Source organism: Elephas maximus, chromosome 11 (assembly GCF_024166365.1).
Source record: "Elephas maximus indicus isolate mEleMax1 chromosome 11, mEleMax1 primary haplotype, whole genome shotgun sequence".
Lineage (NCBI taxonomy): Eukaryota > Metazoa > Chordata > Mammalia > Proboscidea > Elephantidae > Elephas > Elephas maximus.
In genome coordinates, this window is record NC_064829.1 from 20192002 (window position 1) to 20216765 (window position 24764).

Below are 24764 nucleotides of genomic sequence, written 5' to 3' on the forward strand. Positions count from 1 at the left end.
AGATACATAGACGAAGAAAGTGGTTAGTGGTTATCAGGGCCTGGGGGAAGGGCAAATGAGGGGTTCAGGCTGAGTGGGAGCAGAGAATCTGTCTGGGGCGATGACAACGCTTGGAAATGGTGGCGATGACCGTGCAACGTGGTGAGTGTAATTAATGTCGCTGAGTTGTACCTTTAAAAATGGTTAAAATGGCAAATTTTATGTTACATGTATATTTTTGTTGCTGTTGTTAGTTGCCATTGAACCGAATCCGACTTATGGCAACCCCAGTGTGCAGAGTAGAACTGAGGGTTTTCAAGTTGGGACCTTTCAGAAGCGGATCACCAGGCCTTTTGGCTGGTCGTTGAGAGCTTAACCATTTGCATCACCCAAAAGAGACCATTTGTGCCGCAATAAAATTAAAAAAACATGGATACAAAGATTAATACTCATAAGTAGTAGAGTATTAAATAGTACTTGCCACTTGGTTCCGCAAAAAAAAAAAAAAAAAAACCGTTGCTATCAAGTTGATTCTGACTCAGAGTAGAACCATAGGGTTTCCAAGGAGCAGCTGGTGGATTTGAACTGCCGACCTTTTGGTTTGCAGCTGAGCTCCTCACCACTGTGCCATTCAGTAAACAGAGAAGTGAAGAGGAGTGCCTGTGAGACTACCAGGCACCGGAGGAGAGCAAGTCCTGAGAACTGGACTCTGGTCTGTTCCGTGGGATTTTGTGTACAGCCAGAGGGTGTCTTTTCTTTTTCCCTGTCTTTTTCTTCTTCTTTTTAATTTAAAAATGTAAGGCCCTGGTTGTTGTTGTTGTTAGCAGCTGCTGAAATGACCCCTGGCTTATGGCAACCCCACGTACAATGGAACAGAATGCTGCCCAGTTCTGCACTATCCTCATGATTGGCTGCAGATAGGACCATTGTGATCCACTGGGTTTTTACCGGCCAGTTTTCAGCAGCAGATTGCCAGGCCCTTCTTTCTTGTCTGTCTTGGTCTGGAAGCTCTGCCGAAACCTATTCAGCATCATAGCAACATACAAGCCCCACTGACGAACGGATGGTGGCTGCACATGGAATCTGATAGCCAGTGTAAAAAGCCTAGAAATCTTCCTTCTCTCACATTCAGTATGTCGTGTTCAAACCCATTAGTGATCAGAAGCTCCTCATTCATGAACAACTTTGGTTCTAAATGAAAAGGAGGTTCCTGGGACCTTTTGTCTGTTCAGTGTGGCCAGGGAGTTAGCCCTCTGCTCCTGGATGCACTCAGTTCCATTTTCACAAGACAGGAGGGAGCACTGGTCCTTCAAAGCCTTATGGCCAGGCTCCCTCTTCCTTTCCTTTTGCCAGGCATCTTTTCCGAAGTAGCCCCGGTCCACCCATTGTGGGGTTGGCCATGGAGGTGGCCTGCCCTGTTGACGGGCTCCATGGGAGGGCAGGTCTTGGCATCTCCATGCGTGCCCCTATAGACATGGATGACCAGTAGAGTCTCTGTGTGCCTGGGCCTCCAGCCCATTCTGGTGTAATGCAAGTGTGATCAGCTGTGCCTAGGCTGAGTGCCACCCCTTCTCCTGAGTTCACGGGTGGCGAAGGGCCATCTGGCGTGGAAGCTGAGCGTCACTAGACACAAATGCTTCCCATGTGCCTCAGAGTGAGAGAGCAGGAGGGGCTGGCATTGAGCAATCTGGGGCTCCCGCCAGTGGAGAATGGTGGGCAGAGGGCTGTATCCATGTAACAGGGAAGCTTTCTTTTCGGGTGTCACATTTCCGAGAAGGAGCAAGCTTGCTGAGATGCCACAACACTGTTTCAGCAGAGTCTAGTGACAGCAGTATCACTTCCTTACTCAACTCTCCCACTCTCTTCTGCTAATGCCTCAGGGTAATTTCCATCATATTTTAATTGTACTGGAAACAAAATTTCATTCAGGAGTGGTTGGGAGGGAATAATACCATTTTCATCAAGTTGTTTAACTTATGCTGTGCTGTAGGAAAGAGGAGGCACAGCCTACTTACCCAAATAGCTGTGTAATTACAAGGCCCGGGGCAGGGCAAGGGCAGCACAGAGCAACATTGTTATGGCTTTGGCTCTCAACTTGAAATTGGCCGGATTTGGAGCCCGTTTAGGTCCTAGACAGCACAATGGACTCCACTATTTATAAATATATCGAGGCTAAATAAACTGCCTAAGTTCAGACAGTTCTGAACTGAAAATCCACATGCTCTTGGTTAGTGTTAGAAGCAACCACTTTCCTCCGTCTTCACCTTGAATTTGGAACTGCAGTGTTCTGAGAACCGAGCCTTTCTCAAGCGGCTTGCGAAGAATCCTCTGGGAGCTTTAAAACATACAAACCCCTGGGCTCACTCAGGAGGCTCCCACGTGGTAGAGATGAGGTAAGGTCCAGGAACTTGTAACTAAAAAAATAACCCCTCAGCTCTCATTCTGGAGCTGAGGACACCATTCAAGTGGACAGAAGGCAACGTGGACAGTGCCACCTTGGAGACAAGAGAATAACAGCCACCCAGGGCAAGCTGTGCTCAGAGAGAAGGGGGGAGGCATGGGAGGGAGGGAGAAGAGAAAGCATAAAACAACCTACTCTGACATGGCATCACCATGAGTTTTAGAAGTAGCCTGCCAGGCCTTTCTCCCTAGTCCTACTTAGACTGCCAGCTCCCCTGAAATGTGTTCAGCATCGTAGCAACATGCCAACCTCCCCCGACAGATGGGTGGTAGCTGCGCTTGAGGTGCGTGGGCTAGGAGTGGAATCCAGGTCTCATGCACGGAAGGCAAGAATTCTACCACTGAACCACCGATGTCCCTCTCTGCCTTGATTACCATAACTTTATAGCAGGTTTTAAAATCAGGTAGCATAGGTCCTCATTTGCATATCCATATAAATTTCAGAATCAGCTTGTGAATTTCAACCAAAAAAAAAAAAAGTCAAAGTTCCCAAGTGATGCTGATGCCCAGCCAGGCGAGAGCCCCTCGCCCTGGGACTCAGGGACGGCAAAATGGCTTTCCAGTTCCAGTGTATTGCCCCAAATTGTAACTCATGCAGTCAAGCCATGTGGATTTAGATGTGTTCTCTAGTTTGTACGTTTGGGAAATTTAGACCAGTGTTCCCTGTTTAGCCCTGTTCTTTGGGGTGTTACCGTGTTCACGTCTGGACTGTGTTTTCTTGGTTCAGCTGACACAGTCCCTGCTGTCCCAGGAAGAGTCATTGTGGTCCCTGCTGTAATCAGCTCGGCCTACTTGGTGCTCCTCTTCTAAGCCTGAGCTTTTTTCTTCCATCCCAACCAAAGCCAGAAACAGCATTTTGATGGCCATTTGCTTGGAGTAGAGCCCTGCCAAGGCACACATGCTTTCCCTTCCTGTGGTGTCAGGAGAACGATTTCATTTCCTGTCCATTGTCTTCTCAGCCCTGAGCATCCTTCTGAAAGTCCACCTGTCAGCTCCTGAGGCCACCAACCCTCCCTCTTGCTGTCTTATCAGAGAGCCCCTTGGCCGGAGAAGCCCTTTTTTTATTCACACTGGCTGCCAGGTCAGCACTGGAGCCCCATTCTCTCTGCATTTCCTGATGGCTTGGGTGTTTCTCACTCCTGGGGCAGTGTTGCTGGGGCCATTTCCCAGGGACTTGAACTCTGCCCTCAGCGTGGTAATCCCCTAGGAGAGCCATCTTATACCCAGGCTCAGGCCCCCACAGGCCTCCACAGCCTTTGGCTGGATTTCCTTGTTAGTCTGAAGTCTCCATCGACTTCTTTAAAATACTTGTACAGTTTCAGCGTTTGGTCTGTAGGTGCACCCTCTGGGGCCCGGGCAGATTAGATTTTACCTTTATCCACATCTCATAAATTGCACTTGGCATTTATAAAGTGTTTTACCATTAGCAGAGTGCCACCTCGTCTGTCTGGCCAGCAGGAGGGCACTGTAGGAATAAAAAGAATACCCCAAACCCATTGCCATGGAGTTGTTTCCAACTCATCATGACCCTACAGGAAAGAGTAGGTTTCCAAGGAGCACCTGGTGGATTCAAACTGCTGACCTTTTGGTTAGCAGCTTGAGCTCTTAACTACCATGCCATGGTTGATAATTCAGGAGGTTTCTGCGGCTTTCCCATAGCCAGGTCTCAAATAAGAAGCCCCACAGCCTCTTGTTCTGTGACAAGACACCACTTGGTGGCCAGGTACATGCTGTTGTTATTATTGTTAGCAGCCCAACTCATGGCGACCCCATGAGGAACAGAACAAAACCCTGCCTGGTCCTGTTCCGCCCTCATGATCACTGTTGTGATCCACAGGGTTTACATTGGCTGATTTTTAGAAACGGGTCATCAGGCCTTTCTTCCTAGTCTTAGCCTGGAGGCTCTGCTGAAACCTCTTCAGCATCACAGCAACACACAAGCCTCCACCAACAAACGGGTAGTGACTGTGCTGGAGGTCCACTGGCCGGAATGGAGCCCGGGCCTCCTGATGGCAGGAGAGAATTCTACCCCTGAACCACCTGCCCCCACGGACATGCTGGCTGGCCCTCCCACAGCCCCAGGGCCTAGCGGTACCTGGTGAATGCAGGGTTCCTGGCTGGCTGTGGGAGGAGACAAAGAAAGCCAGGCTCCAGTAACTGGAGATAGGGTGTTAATCAGTGGGAAAACATGCATTCTTAGCACATGAGCCTCATGAGTTTTTGGGGTTTTCTTAGAAAGTTCTTTGTTTCAGTGATAAAAACTTTAAAAGGAAAGGGAGTAGCCTTTAATATTTATTTGGGTATAGTGGGGGGCTTGCCCGACCCTCCCAGGGGCACCACCCACGTAGGCTGTGCGGCAGGTCCCAGGACCAAGAGCAAGCAAACATATGGCTGATCTGCTCCTTACCCCAGTGGTACCACTAAGGCTGGTGTCAGCCAGTGCAGTAACTCGTGGTCACCCTCCCCCCGCACTCCCCCTCACCGGCCGCCCCACCCTACAGCTCCCCCAGCTCCTCCCCTCTCCTACTGGCCAAGGCAGAGACCCTCCTGTCCACCCAATGGCAGGCACCGAGGCCCAGCCACCCACACCCTGACTGGTTGGTGAAGTAGGGGGAGGAAGAGATCGGGGGGGGGGGGTGATGACGAGTTACCACACTGAGTGATGGTAACACCAACCCTACTGATGTCACTGGCAGCCCCTCTCCCAGCACTGGCCCGCCCACCACTGCCACAGCAGACCCTGGGGTCATTTTGGTGCTACCCCCTCTGACAATATCATGGGGTGTGATCTGCAACCCACTGCTTTACCCTTTCGCAGGCATTAAAACACACGGGGAGCAACAGTGCTTGGCTCATATGAAGAGTGCAGTTCAGATGGTCACTCTCTGAATTAGAAACATATGTGCCGTTCAGAAAGCAGTCGACTGCCAGAGAGTTATCCTTCCAGAAAGAGCCCGATGCTGTACAGTCTTGGTTAGCATTTGTAACAAGTGTGTACACGAGAAACACCACGGGTGCTGCGGGTGAGCGTCGGCTGGGAGAAGCAGGGCTGGAGGCAGGAGCCCTCTGAACCAGGCACAGCCTTTTTCTTGTTGTCTTGCATATGACTTAACTGGTAACTGGCCTTTGGGGGCATTGGGTTCTCACAGCACTCAGAGGGCTGCCCCACGGAGACTAGTTGAGGATACCTGGCTCTCCTAATATATTTGTTAGTTCTTTTTCCTCTGCCTTCGGCTTGGTTCGGCGAGCCTAGGCACTGAGGGAATGGTGTGTTTAACACAGAGAGCCACCATGCCCTGTCTGTGCCAGGACCTCCCTGACAGGACCCCAGGGAGGCAGTCACTGTTGCAGAATAAGGATGCCTGCAGGATTTGGGGTGTGGTCCATAGTAACTCATTCTTTTAGCCACTTTTATTCAGCAAACACACTGATCCATGTCATGTGCCAGACCCTGTGCCAAGTCCTGGGGATAAAAGATAATTTAAATTCTGCCCCCAGTACCACAATTCAACAAGAGAGGAAAGATACAAAACATGAGAAGTGCCCCTAGATGCCGCAAGAGCTTCATGGTCCAGAGATGGGGTTGCCCAAGCCCTACTAGGCAGATCTCAGGCGGCTTCCAGAAGAAGGTGGTATTTGAGCTGGGACTTCAAGGGTGGTGCTGGCTCTCTCAGGAGGGGGCCAGAAGAGGCCATTTTAGGTGCATGAAGAGCAGAAGCAAAGCCACAATGTGGAGAAAGATCAGAGCTGGGCACGAGTGAGCCTACTGAAGGCTGTGAAGTAAGGTAGGGAGGGTGGTGGAGGACCCTGAATGCCAGATAGAGGAGGCTCAGTTTGACTTTATCAGCCGGGGAAACAATGGAAGATTTTTGAGCAGGGAATAATATGATTAGAATGCTTTCTGTAAACGGTGCGAAGGAAGAGACCCAAGAGATATTTCGAAATTAGAAATCTGCTGGACTTAGCCACAGATGGGTGTGTGTGTGTGTGTGTGTGTGTGCATGTGTGTGTGTGAAAGAGAGAGAGATGGGGGCAGAGAAGAGCCAGGAATAAAATAGGACTCTAAGTGCCTGGATGGGTGACTGAGAGAATGACAGTAGATTTCAGAGAGGGCTGATTTGAAAAAAATATGGACCAGTTGGAGGGCCTGTACTATGCTATTTTAAGGGATTTGGTCAGTTATAATTCACTAAGGGTTGTAGGAATGAGGAAAAGTATGTTTTATTTTTACATTTTGGATGGAGCCACATAAACTTGTTTGTAGGCTAAAAAGAAGCCAGCGAGGGGAGGGAGGAGAAAGAAGAAAGATTAGACTCAAGCATGACTCGAGTAAAGAGAAAGGGTAGACGCTAGCCTTAGTGAATGACTTCTACAATTAGTTTTTATAAAAATACTGCACACCTAGTTTAAGAAGTAAAGCAATGCTGAGAAGCTTATAATGCACACCAGCCGCCCCTGCCACCCACTTCTTGTCCCCCCCTCACCTTTCTCACTCCCCAAAGGCAGCTACTAGCTCTTCTGTTGCTTTCCCCTGATATTTACCTCCATCTTTCTAGCTGATTTATCAGCTTCAGGCATTGTGTATGGGCTCGCTTATGTCTCGCCCTACTTTTCCTTCCTGCCAGTTCCCGGTATAGTCGTATCATGATAAATCAATTAAATGCTCCTGCTATGATCATGAGCTAAATAGCTTTCTATGATTATGGTACTTTTCTCTGAATTCATAGTAGTGTTGCATTATTATTTGCTTAAATTTTATATATGTGTTTTGAATTCTTCCTACCCTCCAACAGTCTCTCAATACAATTTTCTTTACCATAAAATGTATCAGGTCTCTCTTTTTTTAATTGATGGCCCCCTTCCTGGAGTTCTCTCTCTCCCTTGATCCAATCTAGACTGTTTTCCTCCACCCCCACCCCCCAAATTTCCTATGAGGCTTTCAATCTGGAACTTCCTCACCACTGTCTGAGAAATTTCTTCAACCCATCTCAGGTCTGTTAGACCCTTTTCTTTACTCCACGTCTCTCTCTTCATGGGTTACGCCCGGTGGAACACGTTTCCAATAGCTTTTTAAGAGAGGGTCTTTGGAAGATAGTTTTTGCTTGTTTGTTTTAAATATTGCAGGTCAGAAAATGTCTTTTTATTCTACTCTAATAATTGATGGATATTTTGGCGGGGTACAGAATTCAGAGTTTGTAATAATATTACCTCAAAATTTGAAGATACTTTTTCTCTTGTTTTCTGCTTTCTGATATTATTGTTGAGAAACTGAATGATGCTATTCTGACTTGAAGTGACTTTTTTTTCCCCTGAAAGCTTGTAGGGTCTTCTCTTTATCCTCAGCGTTCTGAACGTGCCTTCGTTTTTTGTTTTTTTTTTTTTAATTCATTAATTGTGCTGGAATTTTTCACTTTCCTCAATTCTGGAAACTTTTTTTTTTTTTTTTTTAATAATTCTTGCCTTACCCTCCTATGACCCACACCCCAGTTTTTCTTATCTCTTTTTCTGGAAAGACTTCCCGGATCACCCCTCTGTTTTCTTATGGCTTTCCCTATATTGTTCATCATTTTGTCTGCTTGTTCTGCATTCTGAAATATTCCCTTGATTTTTATCTACTAATCTTTTTGCTTCATTTTCTTCCTTTGGCAACCATATTTTTCCTTAGCAAAGGCCCATCCTTGTTGTGTGATTATCCCTTTTTTTATAGCAATCTCTTCCTGCATTTTGGATGCAGTGCCTGTTTCTCTGAGAATATTACATGTTTGTTTTCTTACGTTGTGTGTGTTTCTTCTGAATTCCTTTTCCTTGGTTGCATGGTTTGTTTTGGTCTCTGTCATTCATACTGGAGGCTTTCCTTATATGTCAGGTGATCCTTAACTGTTCACATTTAATGGTGAGGTATTCAGTGGAAATTCATGACTGTGGTCTCCACTGTAGGGTCAGTTTGATGAATCCTCCTATCTCCTACCTGAGGTATAAACAAGCATGCAAACTTTGACTTAATGTTTTCAGACTGGTGTCTCACCCTTGCCCTCCGCTATGGCTGGTATCCTCAAGTCTGGAGTCCCTCTGCCTCAGTTTTTCTGTCTAGACCCAGCCCTTCTCAGCCAGGGTCCTAAAGAGAATTAAGGCCCAGTGCCTTAAGGCGGCCATTGTATAGAATGAATTAACACCCCTTCTCTACATCTAGAATGCCATTAGCTATGTACCATCCTTGAGGAATTGAGAGAGTGATCTCTCAAATCATTTTCTGGAGGGTTTAGTTCTCTTGTGGAACTCTGGTTAAGGAAGGCTGTTTGAGAAACAGTCTCCCTTTGACCTGGTTCTGTGACGAAGGTGGAGTACAAACAGTCTCCATCACCAATGAGATCCGGTCCTAAGTGTGCCTTTAAGAATTTGTAGGTAAGTTGGAACGGGTGCACATGGCTCTTATTAAGCCTTACTTTAGTGCAAGAAAAGGCTTGGAGCATTTTCAAGAATTTAAAAACTGTACGTGAAGCAAGTGGAGATGATTGCGATGAATTTTTTGTGAGTAGAGGTTGGTTCAGTTGTTTCAAAGTGAGGGCAAATTTACGTAACATGAAAGGCTAAGTACACATTGTCCATAAGTTGGACGTTCGTTACCCAGGAACCGCCTGTATATTTTTAATCTGTCATGTTTACCTTAAGCGAATTAAAAAAAAACTAGACATGTGCTGAAAATGCAATCACTGATTTTTCTGGGTCATGATTTTATAGCTTTGAACCTTGGGGACATTGCCGTTACCACAGCAGAGCGAGTAGGTGGGTGGTATTTCACTCGGAGAGCAGTATCTGGACCAAAAACAAAACCAAAAACCCGTTGCTGTCGATTCTGACTCATAGCGACCAGTCCCAGTTATTTTTAGATGGCTTAGGGCTTCCAGGAACATATTTAGAGGAGGAAAGGGTGGCAGCTTCCTGGTTGTGTCATGGCTGCCATTCCAAGAAAGCAGGGAAATGTGAATCAGGTTTCTCCGCTGGAAATTCCCTCATTTGGTGGTTTGGGGGCCTTGGCGAGAGGAGTGGGGCATTGCAGCCCCTTCCGGGTCTGCACCTGAGCCCCAACTCCATGGCTTGTCTCCACCAGCAGTCCCTCAGCAGCCAGTTTGTAAGACCAAGGGCCCCTGAGACTAGCTTGTTTTAGAAACTGAATGAAAGTCAGTGGGATCAGGCTCCTTTAGGTAATTTGTGATACATCTGTGGTATCATTGTGCAGTGACATCTGGAAATGTGGGGCACTGGCAGCAAGAATGATGCTGTTTTGGAGAGTGCAACTGCCTGTGTAGACAGAGAAGCCAAAACTCTCCTCCCTGCCCCCCCGGGCCTCTCGGCAGCTCCCTGCAGTCGGGGCTGCTAGAGTGTTTCCTGGAGGGGCGATGTGGAATGACTTAGTTGATGCTGCTGAGTTTGTCACATGACACAGGGACTCAAGCCTCACCAAGGTTGCACGAAGGGACCTGTGACTGAGCAGTGAGGCTGAGATTTTTAACCCTGTGTGTTTATTTCTTCCTACTTTCCAAATGTGCAGCAGAGGAGCCTCCCGAAGTGGTCCAGCCTCCGCCCCACAGGAAGGGCCCACAGACACCGGGCAGGCTGGCCAAGGGCCCCACCAAACCGGCTCACCCGGAGCTGACCCCTGCTCCGCTGCCGAGGCCCAGCAGCCTGCCACCTCCCGAGGACCCTGGACAGCGCCCCGTGCTGCCCAAGAGGCCCCTGTCGCCACAGCCCCCTGAAGAGATGCTGCCCCCGCCAGCATGGCCCGGCTGGACAGGGCTGCCCTTGCTGCCTGGGTCCACGGGGGTCATCATGGAGACGGGAGAGGCTGGGCCTCCGGGTAGAATGGGCGTGTCGGGCAGGGGCCTGCCCCAGGGGGTGGATGGCCAAACGGGCCAGGCCCCTTTCCCCAACTCCGAAGGCTACGCTGGTGCACCAGGTAAGCCAGCTACACCCACAGCTGGGCTCAGCTGAGCCTAGAGCTGCTGAGGGGCCCTGGTGTCCTGGCTATGAGATGTGTGGATACACAGCTGGGGGGCTCTTCGTGGGTCCAGGGTCCAGCCTCCAGGTGAACAAGTTCCGAAACCTAGCTTTCCCAGGGTGCTGAGGACTTGAGAGACCAGTTCTCGCCAATCAAATACCCAGAGACTGGGGCGCTCTAGGGGCAGTACAGTAAGTCACACTTAGAAATACAATTACCGGTGGGCTGGAGCACCGCAGCCACAGGGGCAGCCCATTTGTCTTCCTAGCAGGAAGGGACCCTTGGGAAACCACATGTGTATGGGGAGCTTGTTTAGTAGCAAAGGCGGGCAACACATCAGAACAGTTAAGCAAGAGGCCCTGGTTCAAATCCCAGTGTATCATTCACAAGCTTTGTGACCTGGGGTAGCTTCCTAAACTCCCCAAGGCTCAGTTTCTTCAGCTGCCAAGTTAGGATAATAGTGATACCTCAGGGAGTTATTGTGAGGATGAAGCAAGAAAAGCTTAACTCAGCGCTTGGCTAGGAAGTGCTCAATGCAAGCTGTGAATGTCAACACCATGCCAATGTGGCGGTGGTGATGGTGGTATGGTGGTATGGTGGTAGTGTTGGTGGTGGTGATGGTGGTAGTGGTGATGGTGATGGTGGTGGTGGTATGGTGGTAGTGGTGTGGTGGTGGTGATGGTGGTGTGATGGTAGTGTTGGTTGTGGTGATGGTGGTAGTGGTGATGGTGATGGTGGTGGTGGTATGGTGGTAGTGGTGTGGTGGTGGTGATGGTGGTGTGATGGTAGTGTTGGTTGTGGTGATGGTGGTAGTGGTGATGGTGATGGTGGTGGTGGTATGGTGGTAGTGGTGTGGTGGTGGTGATGGTGGTATGATGGTAGTGTTGGTATTGGTGATGGTGGTAGTGGTGGTGGTGATGGTATGGTGGTAGTGGTATGGTAGTAATGGTGGTGTGATGGTAGTGTTGTTAGTGGTAATGGTGATGGTGGTAGTGGTGGTGGTGGTTGTGATGGTGATGATGGTGGTATGGTGGTTGTGATGGTGATGATGGTGATATGGTGGTAGTGTTGGTAGAGGTGATGGTGGTGGTGATAGTGGTATGGCAGTAGTGGTGGTGGGGAATGGTGGTGGTGGTGATGGTGGTATGATGGTAGTGTTGACAGTGGTGGTGGTGGTATGGTGGTTGTGATGGTGATGATGGTGATAGTGTTGGTAGTGGTGATGGCGGTGGCGATAGTGGTATGGTGGTAGTGGTGGTGGTGATGGTGGTATGATGGTAGTGTTGGTAGTGGTGGTGGTGGTGATGGTATGATGGTAGTGTTGGTGGTGGTGGTGGTGATGATGGTATGGTGGTAGTGATATGGTAGTGGTGGTGGTGATGGTGGTGTTGGTAGTGGTGATGGTGATGGTGGTAGTGGTGGTGGTGATGGTATGGTGGTAGTGGTAGTGGTGATGGTGATGGTGGTAGTGGTGGTCGTGAATGGTGGTAGTGTTGGTGATGGTGGTGGTGGTAGTGGTGGTGATGGTGGTAGTGAATGGTGGTATGGTGGTAGTGTTGGTGATAGTGGTGGTGATGGTAGTGGTGGTGGTGTCTGAGTAAAGGGAAGAAGGAAAAGAGAGCGAGCATTTATGTAATTCCCATTGTGTGCCAGGTACTGAACCAGTTGCTTTGTTTCATATAATTTTACCAAGAACACTGTGAAGTCAGTGTTAGGTCTACTTTACAGATGAGGAAACTGAGCCTTAGCACTATGATATGTAAGCAGATGGCTGTGTTTGGGGCGGATCATGTTCACTGCCATAGGAGGGTACACACCAATCCCTCTGAGTCAGACCAGTCTCTGGCAGGGCTGGGGTTGGCCGTTAGTGATGGCCTGGTGCACTCCTGTTCCTGAGGCACTGTGCCTGTTAGGAGGGCAGAATCAGTGCTAAGATGACAGGAGACATGCCTTCTTTCAGCAGCTCCCTTTTTCTCTGGTCCTCCTTGGCCACCCTGAACTGCAGTCACCACAGCACGGCCTTGGGCAGATACGCCACCTTTCCTAAGACAGCAAGGTGTCTTCTCTTCATTCCATGGGCCCTGGGTACTTCTACTCTGTTGAGCTACTGTTTATTTATTGAACAAACACCACATTAAGCCTAGTTGGGGAGGCAAAGCTTATGGACATATAATGCTCCCAGAGGGCACACGTGCCCATTGGCCTGTGTGTGTCTCTGGAGTCTTCCTGGCTGAGGCCCCATGGCCCAGTGCCCTATCCTCCTTCTCCCCATCGTCCTCCCCACCCAGCTTTCCCTCTGTGCCATCTGCTCTGCCTAAAGATATGCTGGCCAGTGAAGAAGCAGGCAGAAGTGGGTGCAAACGTGCCTGTTTCCAGGAAGGCAGCTCAAAGTCGGTGCCCTTGCTGTATCTATGTCTGTTTCTCTAGTAATAAAGACTTGATTTGAGCACAGAGGAGCAGGGGAGGAAAGGGGCTCAGAAAAATTAGCTGTTATTTAGGATTTTGACATTCCATCTCCATTTTGTTTTTCAGGCTACCCCAAGTCACCTCCTGTAGCCTCCCCAGGTACGTCTGCTGCCTGCCAGAGGCCAAGGCCAGGAGAACAGTTCTCCCTGTTGGCCTCTGCCCCTCACCTGTATTTCCTGCCTCCTCCATCAGAGCGATTAGCACAGGGAGGGGGGTGTTGCCATCAGGTCCTTCCCCGCCCACCGGCAGTGGGATGGGCCTCTGCTGACAGCAGAGGGCCAAACCCCTCAAGATGTGATGTGCTCCCCAGATAGAGTTAGAGTCATGTCTATGGCAAGAAATTTTCCTTCATACATCATCCCAGCTCATTGCCAGCTTTGGCCCTGATGAGTTTCCTGGTGTCCAGGTTTTATTGGTTTATCAATAAGTTAAGCAGCTCCCTAAATTATTCCTATTACCTACTCCCTGTCTGCCCCCGCCCCCGCTGTCCCTCTAACCACACGTATACACACACACACACACACATACACATACACATATATACATACATGTCACACACGGTCCCACACACAAACGCTCCTACCCCTCACACAGCCTCACATTCAGAGTCAATCTCTCACATACAGTATTTCTGTCTCCACACACACACACACAATCTTTTACACACAGAATTTCTCTCAGTTTCTCACACACCCAGTCTATCTCACACAGGGTCTCTCTCACACACAAATAGAATCTCACACAGTCTATCTTACACACAGTCTCTCACATAGTTTCTCTCACTCACGGCTCATACACACACTTTTTCACATACACACAGAGTCTATCTCATACAGTCTCTCGTTTTCATACATGGACACACACACACAGTCTTACACACATACACTCCTAGCAGGTGCCTGTCCAATTTCCCAGATTCCTCAGCTGTCCTGACTGCTGACCTCAGACAACGTGGACCATCTGCACTTGGGTGTGATGAGTATTTTGTATCCAATGGTGTTTTACCGCTTTAAGGTGAAATAAAGTGGTGGGGCTGCCACTGGGCCTCAGTTTTCTAGGCCCCCTCATAGAACATAGCCACCCAGGAACCGGGTGACACTGCCCTGTCCAAAAGAGGCCTATGCACAGTCTCGCATCTCTCTGCTCCAGGGGTTCTGGTGCCTTCTCTGGTGTCGTTTTCTGCTGGGCTTACGCAGAAGCCTTTCTCCAGTGATGGAGGCGTTGTCCTCTTTAACAAAGTGCTGGTAAACGATGGAGACGTCTATAACCCCAATACTGGTGAGTTTTTGAAGGGGCGTGGGGCTCTCGGTCTCCTCCTTTCCAAAACCTTTTACCCTAGTGCAGTGTGCCATCCTCCCATTCTCCTCGATTCCCTGGTCCCACGGGGTGGGGTGGGGGGCACCAAGTCTGAAAAGGATGCCCCACTGAGCAGTTACGGGTGTGAGAGGCTCAAGGAAGCAGGGTTGGCACATCTTGCTTGTCCCAGTTTTGAGGTTTTAATGAAGAAATGTTTCCCAGCCTTGTGGGCCCTAGAGTGGGTGGGTGTGTGAGTGAGCACACAGGGACGGTTTCTAGTTATGAGGTCAATGTCCCAGGCTTCAGTTCTCACCACTGGAGTTGGTGTTCTTTTTTCCTTTTTTTCGTTGTTTGTTACAGACTGCCTATCGAGCCTCCAAGCCCTCCTCTAACATCTACAGATAGTCCCTCTTCCTGTTACCCGATGCTAATCCTGACAGCTTGGGGCAGAACAGGCAAGGGGGCCACGCCTTCTGAATCTTGTGCGCTTGTGATCCATAGAGCCATGAAAGGAGCCACAGTCTCCCCGAAAGGGGCCAAGACTTGTGTGGGGTCAGATGCTCTGGAAAGGAGTCATCAAAACTGTGTGCTTCAGATTCAGTCTGCAGCACCCCTTCCTGGGTTGTTTCTGGGCAGCCCAGGAGGACAGTGCTGGATGAGGTTGACCCCCAAATTCCTGACCCTGTAGGCCTCCTCTAGCCTGCTCCTCCCTGGGATCCTAGGTTTTCATCCCCATTACTGGAAGTAGAACCCCTCTCTCCTGTATGGAGGGAAGGGCCCAGGGCTATGCTCTACCTCCCAGGGTTGGCAGGAACTGCAAGAGGCTACCTGGGGGCTGCAGATTGAAAGGGACAAGAAACCCTCATCAGCCCCAGGGAGTTATTGCTCCCTTGTGCCTGGAGCTGAGTTTTGGAAGAACTAGAATAGTGTGAATGAGCAAAGCAGGGTCAGCTGGGTGAGGTCGGGCCTTGGGGGCCTTTCCCAGGAGCTTTGAGATCCTCTGAGTCTAGTTTTTGCTCTTTGTTGTGTGCCGTTGAGTCGAGTCTGACTAATAGCAACATAATAGGACATGGTAGAAGTGACCCACAGGGTTTCCAAGGCTGAAATCTTCATGGGAGCAGATTGCCAGGTCTTTTCTGCCCCTTAGCGTTGTTATTCTCGCCCACCCTGTCCTCCAGGAGGGGGCTGAGTACATAACTGCAGGCAAATCTCAGGGCCAGGTGGCTGCAGGTAAGCCATTGGAGGAAGATGATTTTAGCTTCCTTCTCTGCAGAGCTTTCAGTCATCACCCTCAGGTGCGCCCTGCCTGGTCTCCCATCTGGCTATTCTGAAGGCAGCAGGTCTTAAATTTTAGCAAGCATAAAAATCACCTGGAACATGGAAAAATGAATCTCCTGGACTGTAGGCCGATTGGCAGGAAGCACAGGAACCTGCATTTTTAACCAGCACTGTAGAGGCCTGGGCAGGTGAGGGTCTGTGAAGGGCAGCTCCCTCCCATAGCCTGGGTGGCCACAGAGGTCCATCACTGCTACAGGATTGCCAGGGCCTGGAGCCTGGGCCACCCCTTGTCACTGCTTGCTGCCTTGGTTGTGGGGACAGCTTGACCAGGTGATCGTGGAAGGCAGGAATGGTGACCCCTGATGTCCCCGCATCCCCCGCTATACTCTCCCATGGAAGCAGGGACTCAGTAAAGGAAGTTATGGGTGGACTCAATGGGTGGCTTCACCACCTGCAGACCCTCTGCAGGAAGATGAAAGCCATGTGCCCAGAGTCCTGTCTATGCTTTGCAAAGACTCCAGAAGCTTTGAATTATTGCTGTTAAAAGCTGGGAAGGGGGATGTGTGGTGTGGCCTTTTCAAATGGATTTCTCAGGGCAGATTTAAGACGAAGTCTTTTGGGCCCCTTTCTGGCTCCTGGACCCCTCCACATTCTTTCACCTTCTGGCTTCTGGTGGGTGGTCAATGTTTAGTATCCGCCCCCGACCCAGCTGTGAGAGGTGGCTGCTCCTGCAGCATCTGGTGTGGGCTTGGGCTTTTCTAGGTGGGGGCTTCCTACGGGTGGCTGCTGGGTGAACTGTCTTGTCATTCTTCCTGAGGCCATCTCCCACCTCCCCTACCTCCTGCCTTCACAGACCTAGAACATGTGGGTCACTGGTTAAGTGAATATCAGCGCCTACTTATGGCCATGAAAGGATGCCATCTGTATACTGACCAAATGCAAGGAGTCTGTCCCTTCTGCATGAAAAGGGCTGGCTGTGGCCTCCTGGGGTCACTTGGCTCTGTGTCTGCCTCTTCAGGGTTGGCTTGGAGCGCAGTGTCTTTATCAGTCCTGCCTCCTGGGGAGGCAGCTGAGGTCTTGGGGTGCTCTGTGAGCGAGAAGCATGGAGCAGGCTAAGCTCTGGGTGTGTTTCTTTCCCGCTGGACGGCAGGTGCAGGTGGGAGCAGGCTATGGGTGGGGCTACAGCCAGGGGGGCTCATGTTGCAAATACCAACGGACCTGTGGCCAAAGGGCGGAGCAGGAGCCTTAGAAAGCCCAAGCTTTCTTCAGCAATGCTAGAGCCGTTTTCCTCAGTGTGCATGCAGAGCTGGGAGGGGCAAGCTTCTCCCAGAGCTGCTGCTGTAAGTGTGCAAGAGAGCTCACTGATTATACTGGACCCAGGGCTGTGCAGTTACTTGTTCTCTGTGAATCTTACAAGCAGAAGACGGTGGGTGTCAAGGCAAAGGACTGGTCAGCAGCAGCGAGCAGTGCCAGCACATGTGGGTCTGAGTCCCTGGGTGAGTGTGGGCAGGTGCAGTCCAGACAGGGGCTGCCTCCTTGAGAGCCAGTCTCCTGCCGCAGCTTGGCCGCACTTCTAAGGCAGGCTGCCCCACTGCCTCAGCTTGCCCAGGACTTGGTGTGCTATCACCAAACAGCCTGGGCAAGCCGAGGCGGCGTGTGTGTGATTGTGCAACACGAGCACCAGTGTCTGCCTTCCTGCAGGGATCTTCACAGCGCCTTACGATGGGCGCTACCTGATCACTGCCACCCTCACACCTGAGAGAGACACCTACGTGGAAGCTGTCCTGTCGGTCTCCAATGCCAGCGTGGCCCAGCTGCACACGGCAGGGTACAAGAGGGAGTTCCTGGAATACCACCAGCCCCCGGGGGCGCTCCACACGTGTGGGGGCCTGGGGGCCTTCCACCTCATCGTGCACTTGAAGGCGGGGGATGGCGTCAACATCGTGGTGACTGGGGGCAGGCTAGCTCAGACGGACTTTGATGAGATGTACTCCACGTTCAGTGGGGTGCTCCTCTATCCTTTCCTCTCCCACCTGTAGATGGGCTGGGGCAAAGGGCAGGGTAAAGAGAACTGTACAAACTCCAAGCTTTAATATATTCAGTTTAGGTATGTAATTGGAGCACTGATCTAGACTTTTCTGCATACATCCCACCCCTTCCCCAGGATAAAGGCCTTACCCGTGTTTCAGGTCACCACACCTGATAGTTTCCAGGCGGGCAGCAAGCAGCTGACACGTGCCTAAGGCTTCCACTGACTCTTCCGTCACACCAACTGAGCAGCTGGCCACCTTGGGAATGCCCTTGTCTTTCTGCGGATCCTGCCCTCCTCGGGCCTTCCCAGCTGCAGCCGAGCAGTCAGTGGGAGCCCTGCCTGAAGGTCCCTGCTCAGTTCTATGCCAACCCCTAAGGTGCTGACGCAGAGGTTCCAATGGCTTCCCTTTGGGCCAGGCCAGAAGATGGCATCCTGCTGGTGGGGGAGCTGGCTTAGGGCTGGGAGGAGGCCAGGATGGTCCCGTGGCTGTGGTCTTCCCTGGGGAGCAGAGCTGCAGCCGTGACTCCCTCTGTATTTTACACTGCGTGGAGTTTACACACTGGGGTGCTGGGTGCTGGGTGCTGTGTGCCCCCACCCAGAGACTGGAGCTCAGTCTGGGCTGTTCCCCCATGGGGACGCATCACTGCTCGCTCGGCCCCAGGTGGCAGGGGACACCAGACTGTGTTCCTGAAGCTTGTTGGGCTCCTCGAATGACATGTACAACTTAAGTGCAAAGACAGGGAGTATCAATAAAGATGGAGAACCACTTGAAGTTACTTTTCTAAGTTTGGTGTCTCATGGGTTGGGGGTTGTTAAAAAGCTAACTGTGGAAAGGTATTTGACTTTTATGGCTGCTGAAAATGAGCGTGAATAAATTTCAACCATAAACTTGTTCAACATTCAAGCTGTACACTGGTTTTTGAGCTTTTAAAGACAGACCAGGTGTGCTTGGAGGTCGGCACCTTTGTGGTCCTGTGGCTGGAAGGGGACTCATCCACGGATGTGACCTCCACGGGTGTGAAGCAGTGGTGGCCAAACTCAGGAGACCCAGCACTCCTTGCTTCACTGCACACTCACGCAGACATCACTTACAGACGCTCAGGTTCCTGGGCAGCAAGGGGCCCCGCCTAACCTGGTCACACGCTGAGGGCCAAGAACACCCTGAAGGCCAGCTCATTTCCCTTGTCTTACGGGGCCCCCAGACCCACCCATCCTTTCCCCAGCAGCAGCGACAACCTCAGCACACTGAATCCTAGCTCAAAAAGGTGGCCTTAAAATCTACTGGCCGCTTCAGTGCCACTGTTCCCGTCTAGGTGGGGGATGCAGTGGCCTGGAGCCCCAGATCTGGAAGGTACAAATAAGTAAAGCTTTGGTTTCCTTGGCCCAAATTGATGCTGTTCTGCTGTAAAAACACTCCAGGTTCCAAAGATTGCCTGCAAACCAAATCCAACAGAGTGGTCACGGGACACGTCAGAGGGGCTCTTCTTCCCTATCCCCTCCCTTCCCCCCATGTCACTTCATCAAGAAGCCCCGAGGCCTTTCCTTTCGCTGGCTTCAGTTAGGGCCCAGGTGGGGAGAAAAGACCAAGAATCAAAGGTTTGTGGTTGCAGCATGTTATACATTCGGGCCGCATTCCCACCCTCGTTTCCTCAGCTGGGGAATTGGCTGGAGGCAGCTGTCACATCATCCTTGGCTGTCCCAGAAATGACTCATGGAAAATAACCCCAATGCACTGGAGTGTTTTCAGGAAAAGCCAGTCAGCGTGTGGACCCACTTTCACTCTCTCACTCACACTCTTTAGAAGGCAGGGACCAGAAAGAGATGACAGCAGCGGTTTTTCTTTTTCCTACTCCACTGTTGGTTCTGTACGGCTTCAACTAACTTGATCCCCCTCGTCCCTCAGCACATCCCAGTAACTCATTTACTGAAGACAGTGAATTTCAGCTGTGTATCCAAGACAGGCCACGCACAATACACCCAATGGCAACAGGGTCTGTACTGACTCAAAAACAAGATGGGATGAGAGTTGGGTCTCCGCCCACAGAAGCTGCAGGGATCTTCAAGTAAGGGAAGACCCACCTTCTGTGTAGAGAGGACAGCAGACAGCTGAGCCCACAGGGCTGGGAGCTGCCTCTTCATGAACCCACCACCCCGCCAGATGTATAAACCAAACCCTAGGGCTTAATCTGACAGACAGCCACAAGCTCTAAGACAGAGCTGTTGCTGCTGAGAAAAAGGCCAGGGCCCTTCTTAAGATGGTGAAGAGACAGGGTGGGACATTTTCCACACATACTAACACTAAGCAAATGACCTCACTTCAATGATCAAAAGAAAACCACAGCAACAAGGAAAACCGCAAACCAAGGCACGCTGCATTTGAAATTCTACGTCAGCACTGCTCACCTAGCTTTCCCAGCGACCCCATCATCTCCGATGGTTTGTAGCTTGAAGGGACCGTGAGATCCGAGGGACATGAAGTCCACACTTGTACATTTGAAAACATGGCTTTGTATATATCCACATCCACTTTTCAGACATAACTACGTGTTCTCCCTACACCATCCCAGTCCTGTGAAAAGGAAGGGCAAACTCAAACTCTAAGGGGTGCGGGGTTGACAGAGCAAGCTGCAACCACGGTGGGTCCCGTGACAGCTCAGGAGGGAGTGCGGGCGGTTCCTCTTTTAACCACCTAAAGCCCTTCTGGGTGGAAAGGTCTCCTCTGTAGTACACCCATCTCAACTCTTTCTACTCCTGAAGTCTTCACCATGTTGCCCTGGGACCTTACTTAGCCATCAGGTCCTGGTGAAGAAGCGTGAAATGCAAAACCTCTCCATACTGTAAAGCACACGCTCATGGAGGAACTGCCACTCAACACACGCTCACACTTGTAAGGTCCAGAGATCTCCATAGAAAACACAATTTAAATGACATGGGGGAGGGTGTGGCTTTTAATCAGAGGTCACTTTGACTCTCCTTATCTGATGAAAAATAATAGTATCCAGACTCAGGAGGGTTAGTGAAAGCCGGGGTGGGGGAGCAAGGGCCCAGAACAGGACTCTCAGGGACACCCTGCGGGGTTAAAGACCACCTGGCGGGGCCCGTGACAGCACAGCAGCAATTACACACGGATGAGTGAATCACTCCCTGGCAGAGCCTACAAAGCAGGAGAACTGGGTTCCCGTGGGTGTAGCCTCACTCTGGGAGTCAGGTATCTACAAGTCCTGGCTGTAGATAAATTTAAGTATCAGCGAAAATCAAAATGCTAATTTATGGAAATAATCAGTTTTGGCAAAAGTATAGAGAAATCTAGACATCCTCAGAAAGGAAGAGTCAAATGCGCTGAGTTTACATTTGTTTATTGTTTTAACATTTTATTTTGAACATCAAACATTGCACCAAAATATCCATTTATCTCAAGACAACTGTCTTTACCATAACTAAGAGTACTGATGTTTACAATTCATTTCCGACAATTTAAAACTTACTAGTGGTATTGCTGTCTAATAATCAAATACTTTATCATAAACTGAACTGTCAAATTGAAAGCAGTTTCCCCTCCCTTTCTTACCTTCAAAACAAAGGAAAAAAACAAAACAGTTTTCACCTGGAAAGAGCACTTAAACAAAAAGTCAATTTTTAACCATTTTCATTAAGCCCAGCATGCTCTAAAACAAGGAAAACCCAGGCTTCCTAGAGTAAATGTGATGCATGAAAAGCGGATAAAAACCCCTTGGCGAGTCTGTTCTCAACTTTCAGAAAGAGAAAGCGCTCACTTGCTAACTGTCAGTGAAAGGCCTGGCCTGCACCTGCTGGAGCGAAGTGCAGGAGGTGCTGTGCGCAGGCCCCCAGTGGTGGGACCCACGACAGACGTGCCTGCAGTCACCAGGGAGCTGGGGCTTTTCAACGCTCGGCCACAGTGAAGAGCGGCCGGACCGGAAGAGCCTGCACAGCTCTTGGCAGCTCTCACGTTAGGACACCACACTAGTGTTTCTTTTTCCATCTGAAAAAGATGCAGATGTCCTTACATGTGGCAAACACGGCACTCAAGCACGGGGTAGTCTGCCTGCTCCAGATCCACACGTGTACTCCCCTAAAGCCTGACCAGGATTCTGAAGTCTACACTTCACAGAAGTACAACCTTAAACACGTGGACGTTAACGCAAAAACTAAAGTTAGATTGGATTGGAAAGAGGGACCACTTAATCAGTGGGGCCACTGACAGAATGACGTGGAAAAGCCCATCTGCCCTGCAGGCTCCTGCGGTTTCCCCATCACGACAAACATCCTGAGGGCGATGCGTCATGAACTCACCATCCTAAGGGCTTGTGTACAAACACACTCAAGGGCATCTCTCTTTCACAGAAAGAACAAATGTCATTTGTACCAAATGGCAATGGGTTTTTAGCACAAACTTAACACTTCCATAACACTATCGTAATAGTAAATCATATACTTTCAGTAAGAGAGACTCCTTTAAATAAGGAAAAAGACTCACATTAATTAGCATATATACCCACCGGATCAACTTGCAGTGATAAAGTGACAAAGCCTACTGCTTATGCACACTGAGACAAAGGGACCAAGCCCCCACAGCTCAGGGCTGGAGACCTGGCTTCCCAGCTGGGCTCTCTAAGGAAGGCCTGGGTGTCCAAAGAGAAGAGCTTGTTAGGAAAAACAAACACATCACCTAGTTTAAAACTCTTTAGAGGACAACCTACAAAGCACTAAAGAAGGTGTATGTTAACGATTTTTCGTACCGCGCATATGCAAAGGAACGCTTCGAAGCTCAGTAAGGCTCATGCTCTCCCTCCGCCCCGGTCTGTCCGGGGGACATGCTGATGGCACTCAGTGACGTTTTAACCAACATTACTAAACGGACCGGTGGCAGTTCACGGGACTCAGGTTACAGACAGAAATGAAGCAACTGGCATCCGCTCTCCAAGCATTTTAATTCACTACGAAGGTAGAACTTCACATAAATACAGTTGCCCTAACCTATGGTACATGAACATGTCAATCCAGCTCAGTGAACGATGAGTCCTGAAACGTTCAAGGTGAGAAGGTCTGAACTGGAGAAAGCACGTGTCACTGCTCCCCTGGGAACATGTGCCCTCAGGTTCTGCCACTGAGACCTGTATTCAAAGGATCTCAACATTGTCTCTGCATCCAACAGCACTAGGAAGCAGCAGCAGAGTCAAGGAATACCAACCCTCTACTCCAGAACATCACCGCCCTCTGTCTCCGTCTCTGGATCAGTGTTATCTGGGGTGAGGCGAGCTAAAACAAGAACAGCCCACAATACAGTCAGAGGGAAGGGGGGCCAGGGAACCGCTGGCCTGTCTCTGCGGCTCTCTCTGCTCTGGGCCTCAGCTCATTGCTCTCTTCAGAGAACTACGACTGTGGTCGTCATGGGTCCTCTGAGGCCTCCTCTCCAACGGCTCTCTTGACTTTAATGCTGAGGTGATTGTCACCACCACCCTGATCTCTGCAGGCTCCTGGAAATGACTGGCTGATCACCACCTCTGGAGGGGCTCACTGCACATGTCCCTGTACGGGCTGCCCAGACATCTGACATGAGCTCATTACAGCCAGCTCGGGAAACTGAACTGCTCTTCATTTTTTCAGGGAAAATACACAGGCCTCCCCCCAGGTGACCATGAGATCTCACAGGGTGCACGTGTCCCCGGCTGATGGGAGCAGTCAAAATGGGGACTCACAGATGTGAGGGGTGGTCAGCTCTAGGAGCTCTCTCTTAAATGCTTCCTGGGTTTTATCCATGGCTGTGATTCCAAATGCCAAAGCCCAACTGTCGGCCTGTGGCCTCACGTGAGCTTCCCTGTGCTTCCCTGACAATCTAAAGTGCAAAGTTTTAGAAACCCTGTCCCAAAGCCAAGCCACCCAGACGCCCACTTGATGGGCAACAGGCCCAGGGACAGAGGAAAGGGTCTTCCCAGGACAGGTCACAATGGTACATCTGCATTTCCAAGGCCTCCCTGAAAATGGACAAAGTTGTTGCTTTTTTTTTTTTTTAACTTCATTTCCACTAATAAGATTTTTATTACGAACATCAAATATATACCTGCAAGACCCGTTTCTTCTGGAGAGGTCTAAGAAATAACTTAAAGGCCTCCCACTGTGGAGTAGTCACAGATGAGAAGCCCATAATGCTCAGTGTCAGAAACCATGTCTGTCGGGCTTTGTACACAGCGTGGCCCGCCAGGGCTGCTCACGTGGCTCTGTGGCCCCACCAGCACTGCTCACCCGGCACCCTGAAGCAGCCACCCTAGTTCAGGGAGCAGGGAGGAGTCCAGAGAAGAAACGTGCATGGACGGTTTTAACCAACATCTTAACTGGACCTGCGGCAGTTCGGTGGACCCGGGTTAGAGAGAGAAGCTGAATCTCAGCTGCCCAGTGGAAATGAGATGACTTTACTTTATGGAACGTTTTAGTCCATTCTTTTTCAGCTATGCTTTTCTTCCTTTCAAATTGTGTAATGAAAGGCGCACCCTCCACCCAGCTCAACACAAAGCACGTGTGAGGACGGGCACAAGTACAGCTGCCCAGGCTCCACCTGCAGCTCAGAGCTCCCCCACGGCCCACGCGGGTGCTGAGCTCCAGGCGCTGCTGAGCCCAAGGAGCCACCTGGGTAAGTGAAGAGAGACGCAGCCCAGCTCCGGGAGTGCTCCCGGTCCCATGGCTCCAAGGGCAGCTCAAGGTCCTCTGTCCAGCAGAAGCCAGTCACTTCCCTTCCTGTGAGGCTGAGTGACCGGGGCCCCCACCCCCAGGAGGGGTCTCCTCAGGCCAGGTCATCCAGGTTCACATTGGGGATGGGATCTCGCCAGTAGCAGAAGGAGCTAAACTCTGGGCAGGGAAAGGCGGAGTTCTGTTCTTTACTGAGAAGTGGAAACACGTGGTCCACAAGCTCACTCAGCCTGTAATACCTAGAAGGAGGGAGTGAGGAAGAAACACAGGCTATTATTTCAAAACCCATCAAAGAGCACAAAATTGTCAGTTACAACACTAGTTCAGAGATAGGCGCCATGCTCCCCACCCAGAGCACAGACCAGGAAAGTTCTTCATCGAAGCCCAAGTCATCAGTGACCTCTTCAATGCCTATTTCGGAGAACAAACACCCAGGCCAAGAGGGATCTCCAAACAGACAGAACGGCCCTGCTACTTCAAGTCTGCTTAGTGTCTGCCTGTCCTGGCTTTGCTCTGGGCTGTGGGCACTACCCTGCGAAGCCGGAATGCACTTAC

General features: G+C 50.3%; 2 protein-coding genes across 9 annotated transcripts in view; one reads left to right on the forward strand and one right to left on the reverse strand.

Moving 5' to 3' along the window:
• The window catches only part of EMILIN2 (elastin microfibril interfacer 2), a 60963-nt gene extending 42684 nt beyond the window's left edge, over positions 1 to 18279 (forward strand). Inside the window, exons 5-8 of one of the 2 annotated variants that reach the window (XM_049901055.1) lie at positions 9989 to 10393; positions 12968 to 13000; positions 14051 to 14179; positions 17177 to 18279. In XM_049901055.1, coding sequence (XP_049757012.1) covers positions 9989 to 10393; positions 12968 to 13000; positions 14051 to 14179; positions 17177 to 17514 — 905 coding nt within the window. In that variant the 3' untranslated portion in view covers positions 17515 to 18279. The remainder of the gene's footprint in view (positions 1 to 9988; positions 10394 to 12967; positions 13001 to 14050; positions 14180 to 17176) is intronic. The other variant, XM_049901056.1, reaches the window with a different exon arrangement.
• A 4158-nt stretch (positions 18280 to 22437) lies between these two features.
• Positions 22438 to 24764, reverse strand: part of LPIN2 (lipin 2) — a 108134-nt gene continuing 105807 nt past the window's right edge. For all 7 annotated transcript variants that reach the window (XM_049901064.1, XM_049901059.1, XM_049901061.1 and 4 more), the window contains one exon: positions 22438 to 24448. In XM_049901064.1, the coding sequence (XP_049757021.1) occupies positions 24304 to 24448 (145 nt within the window). In that variant the 3' untranslated portion in view covers positions 22438 to 24303. The remainder of the gene's footprint in view (positions 24449 to 24764) is intronic.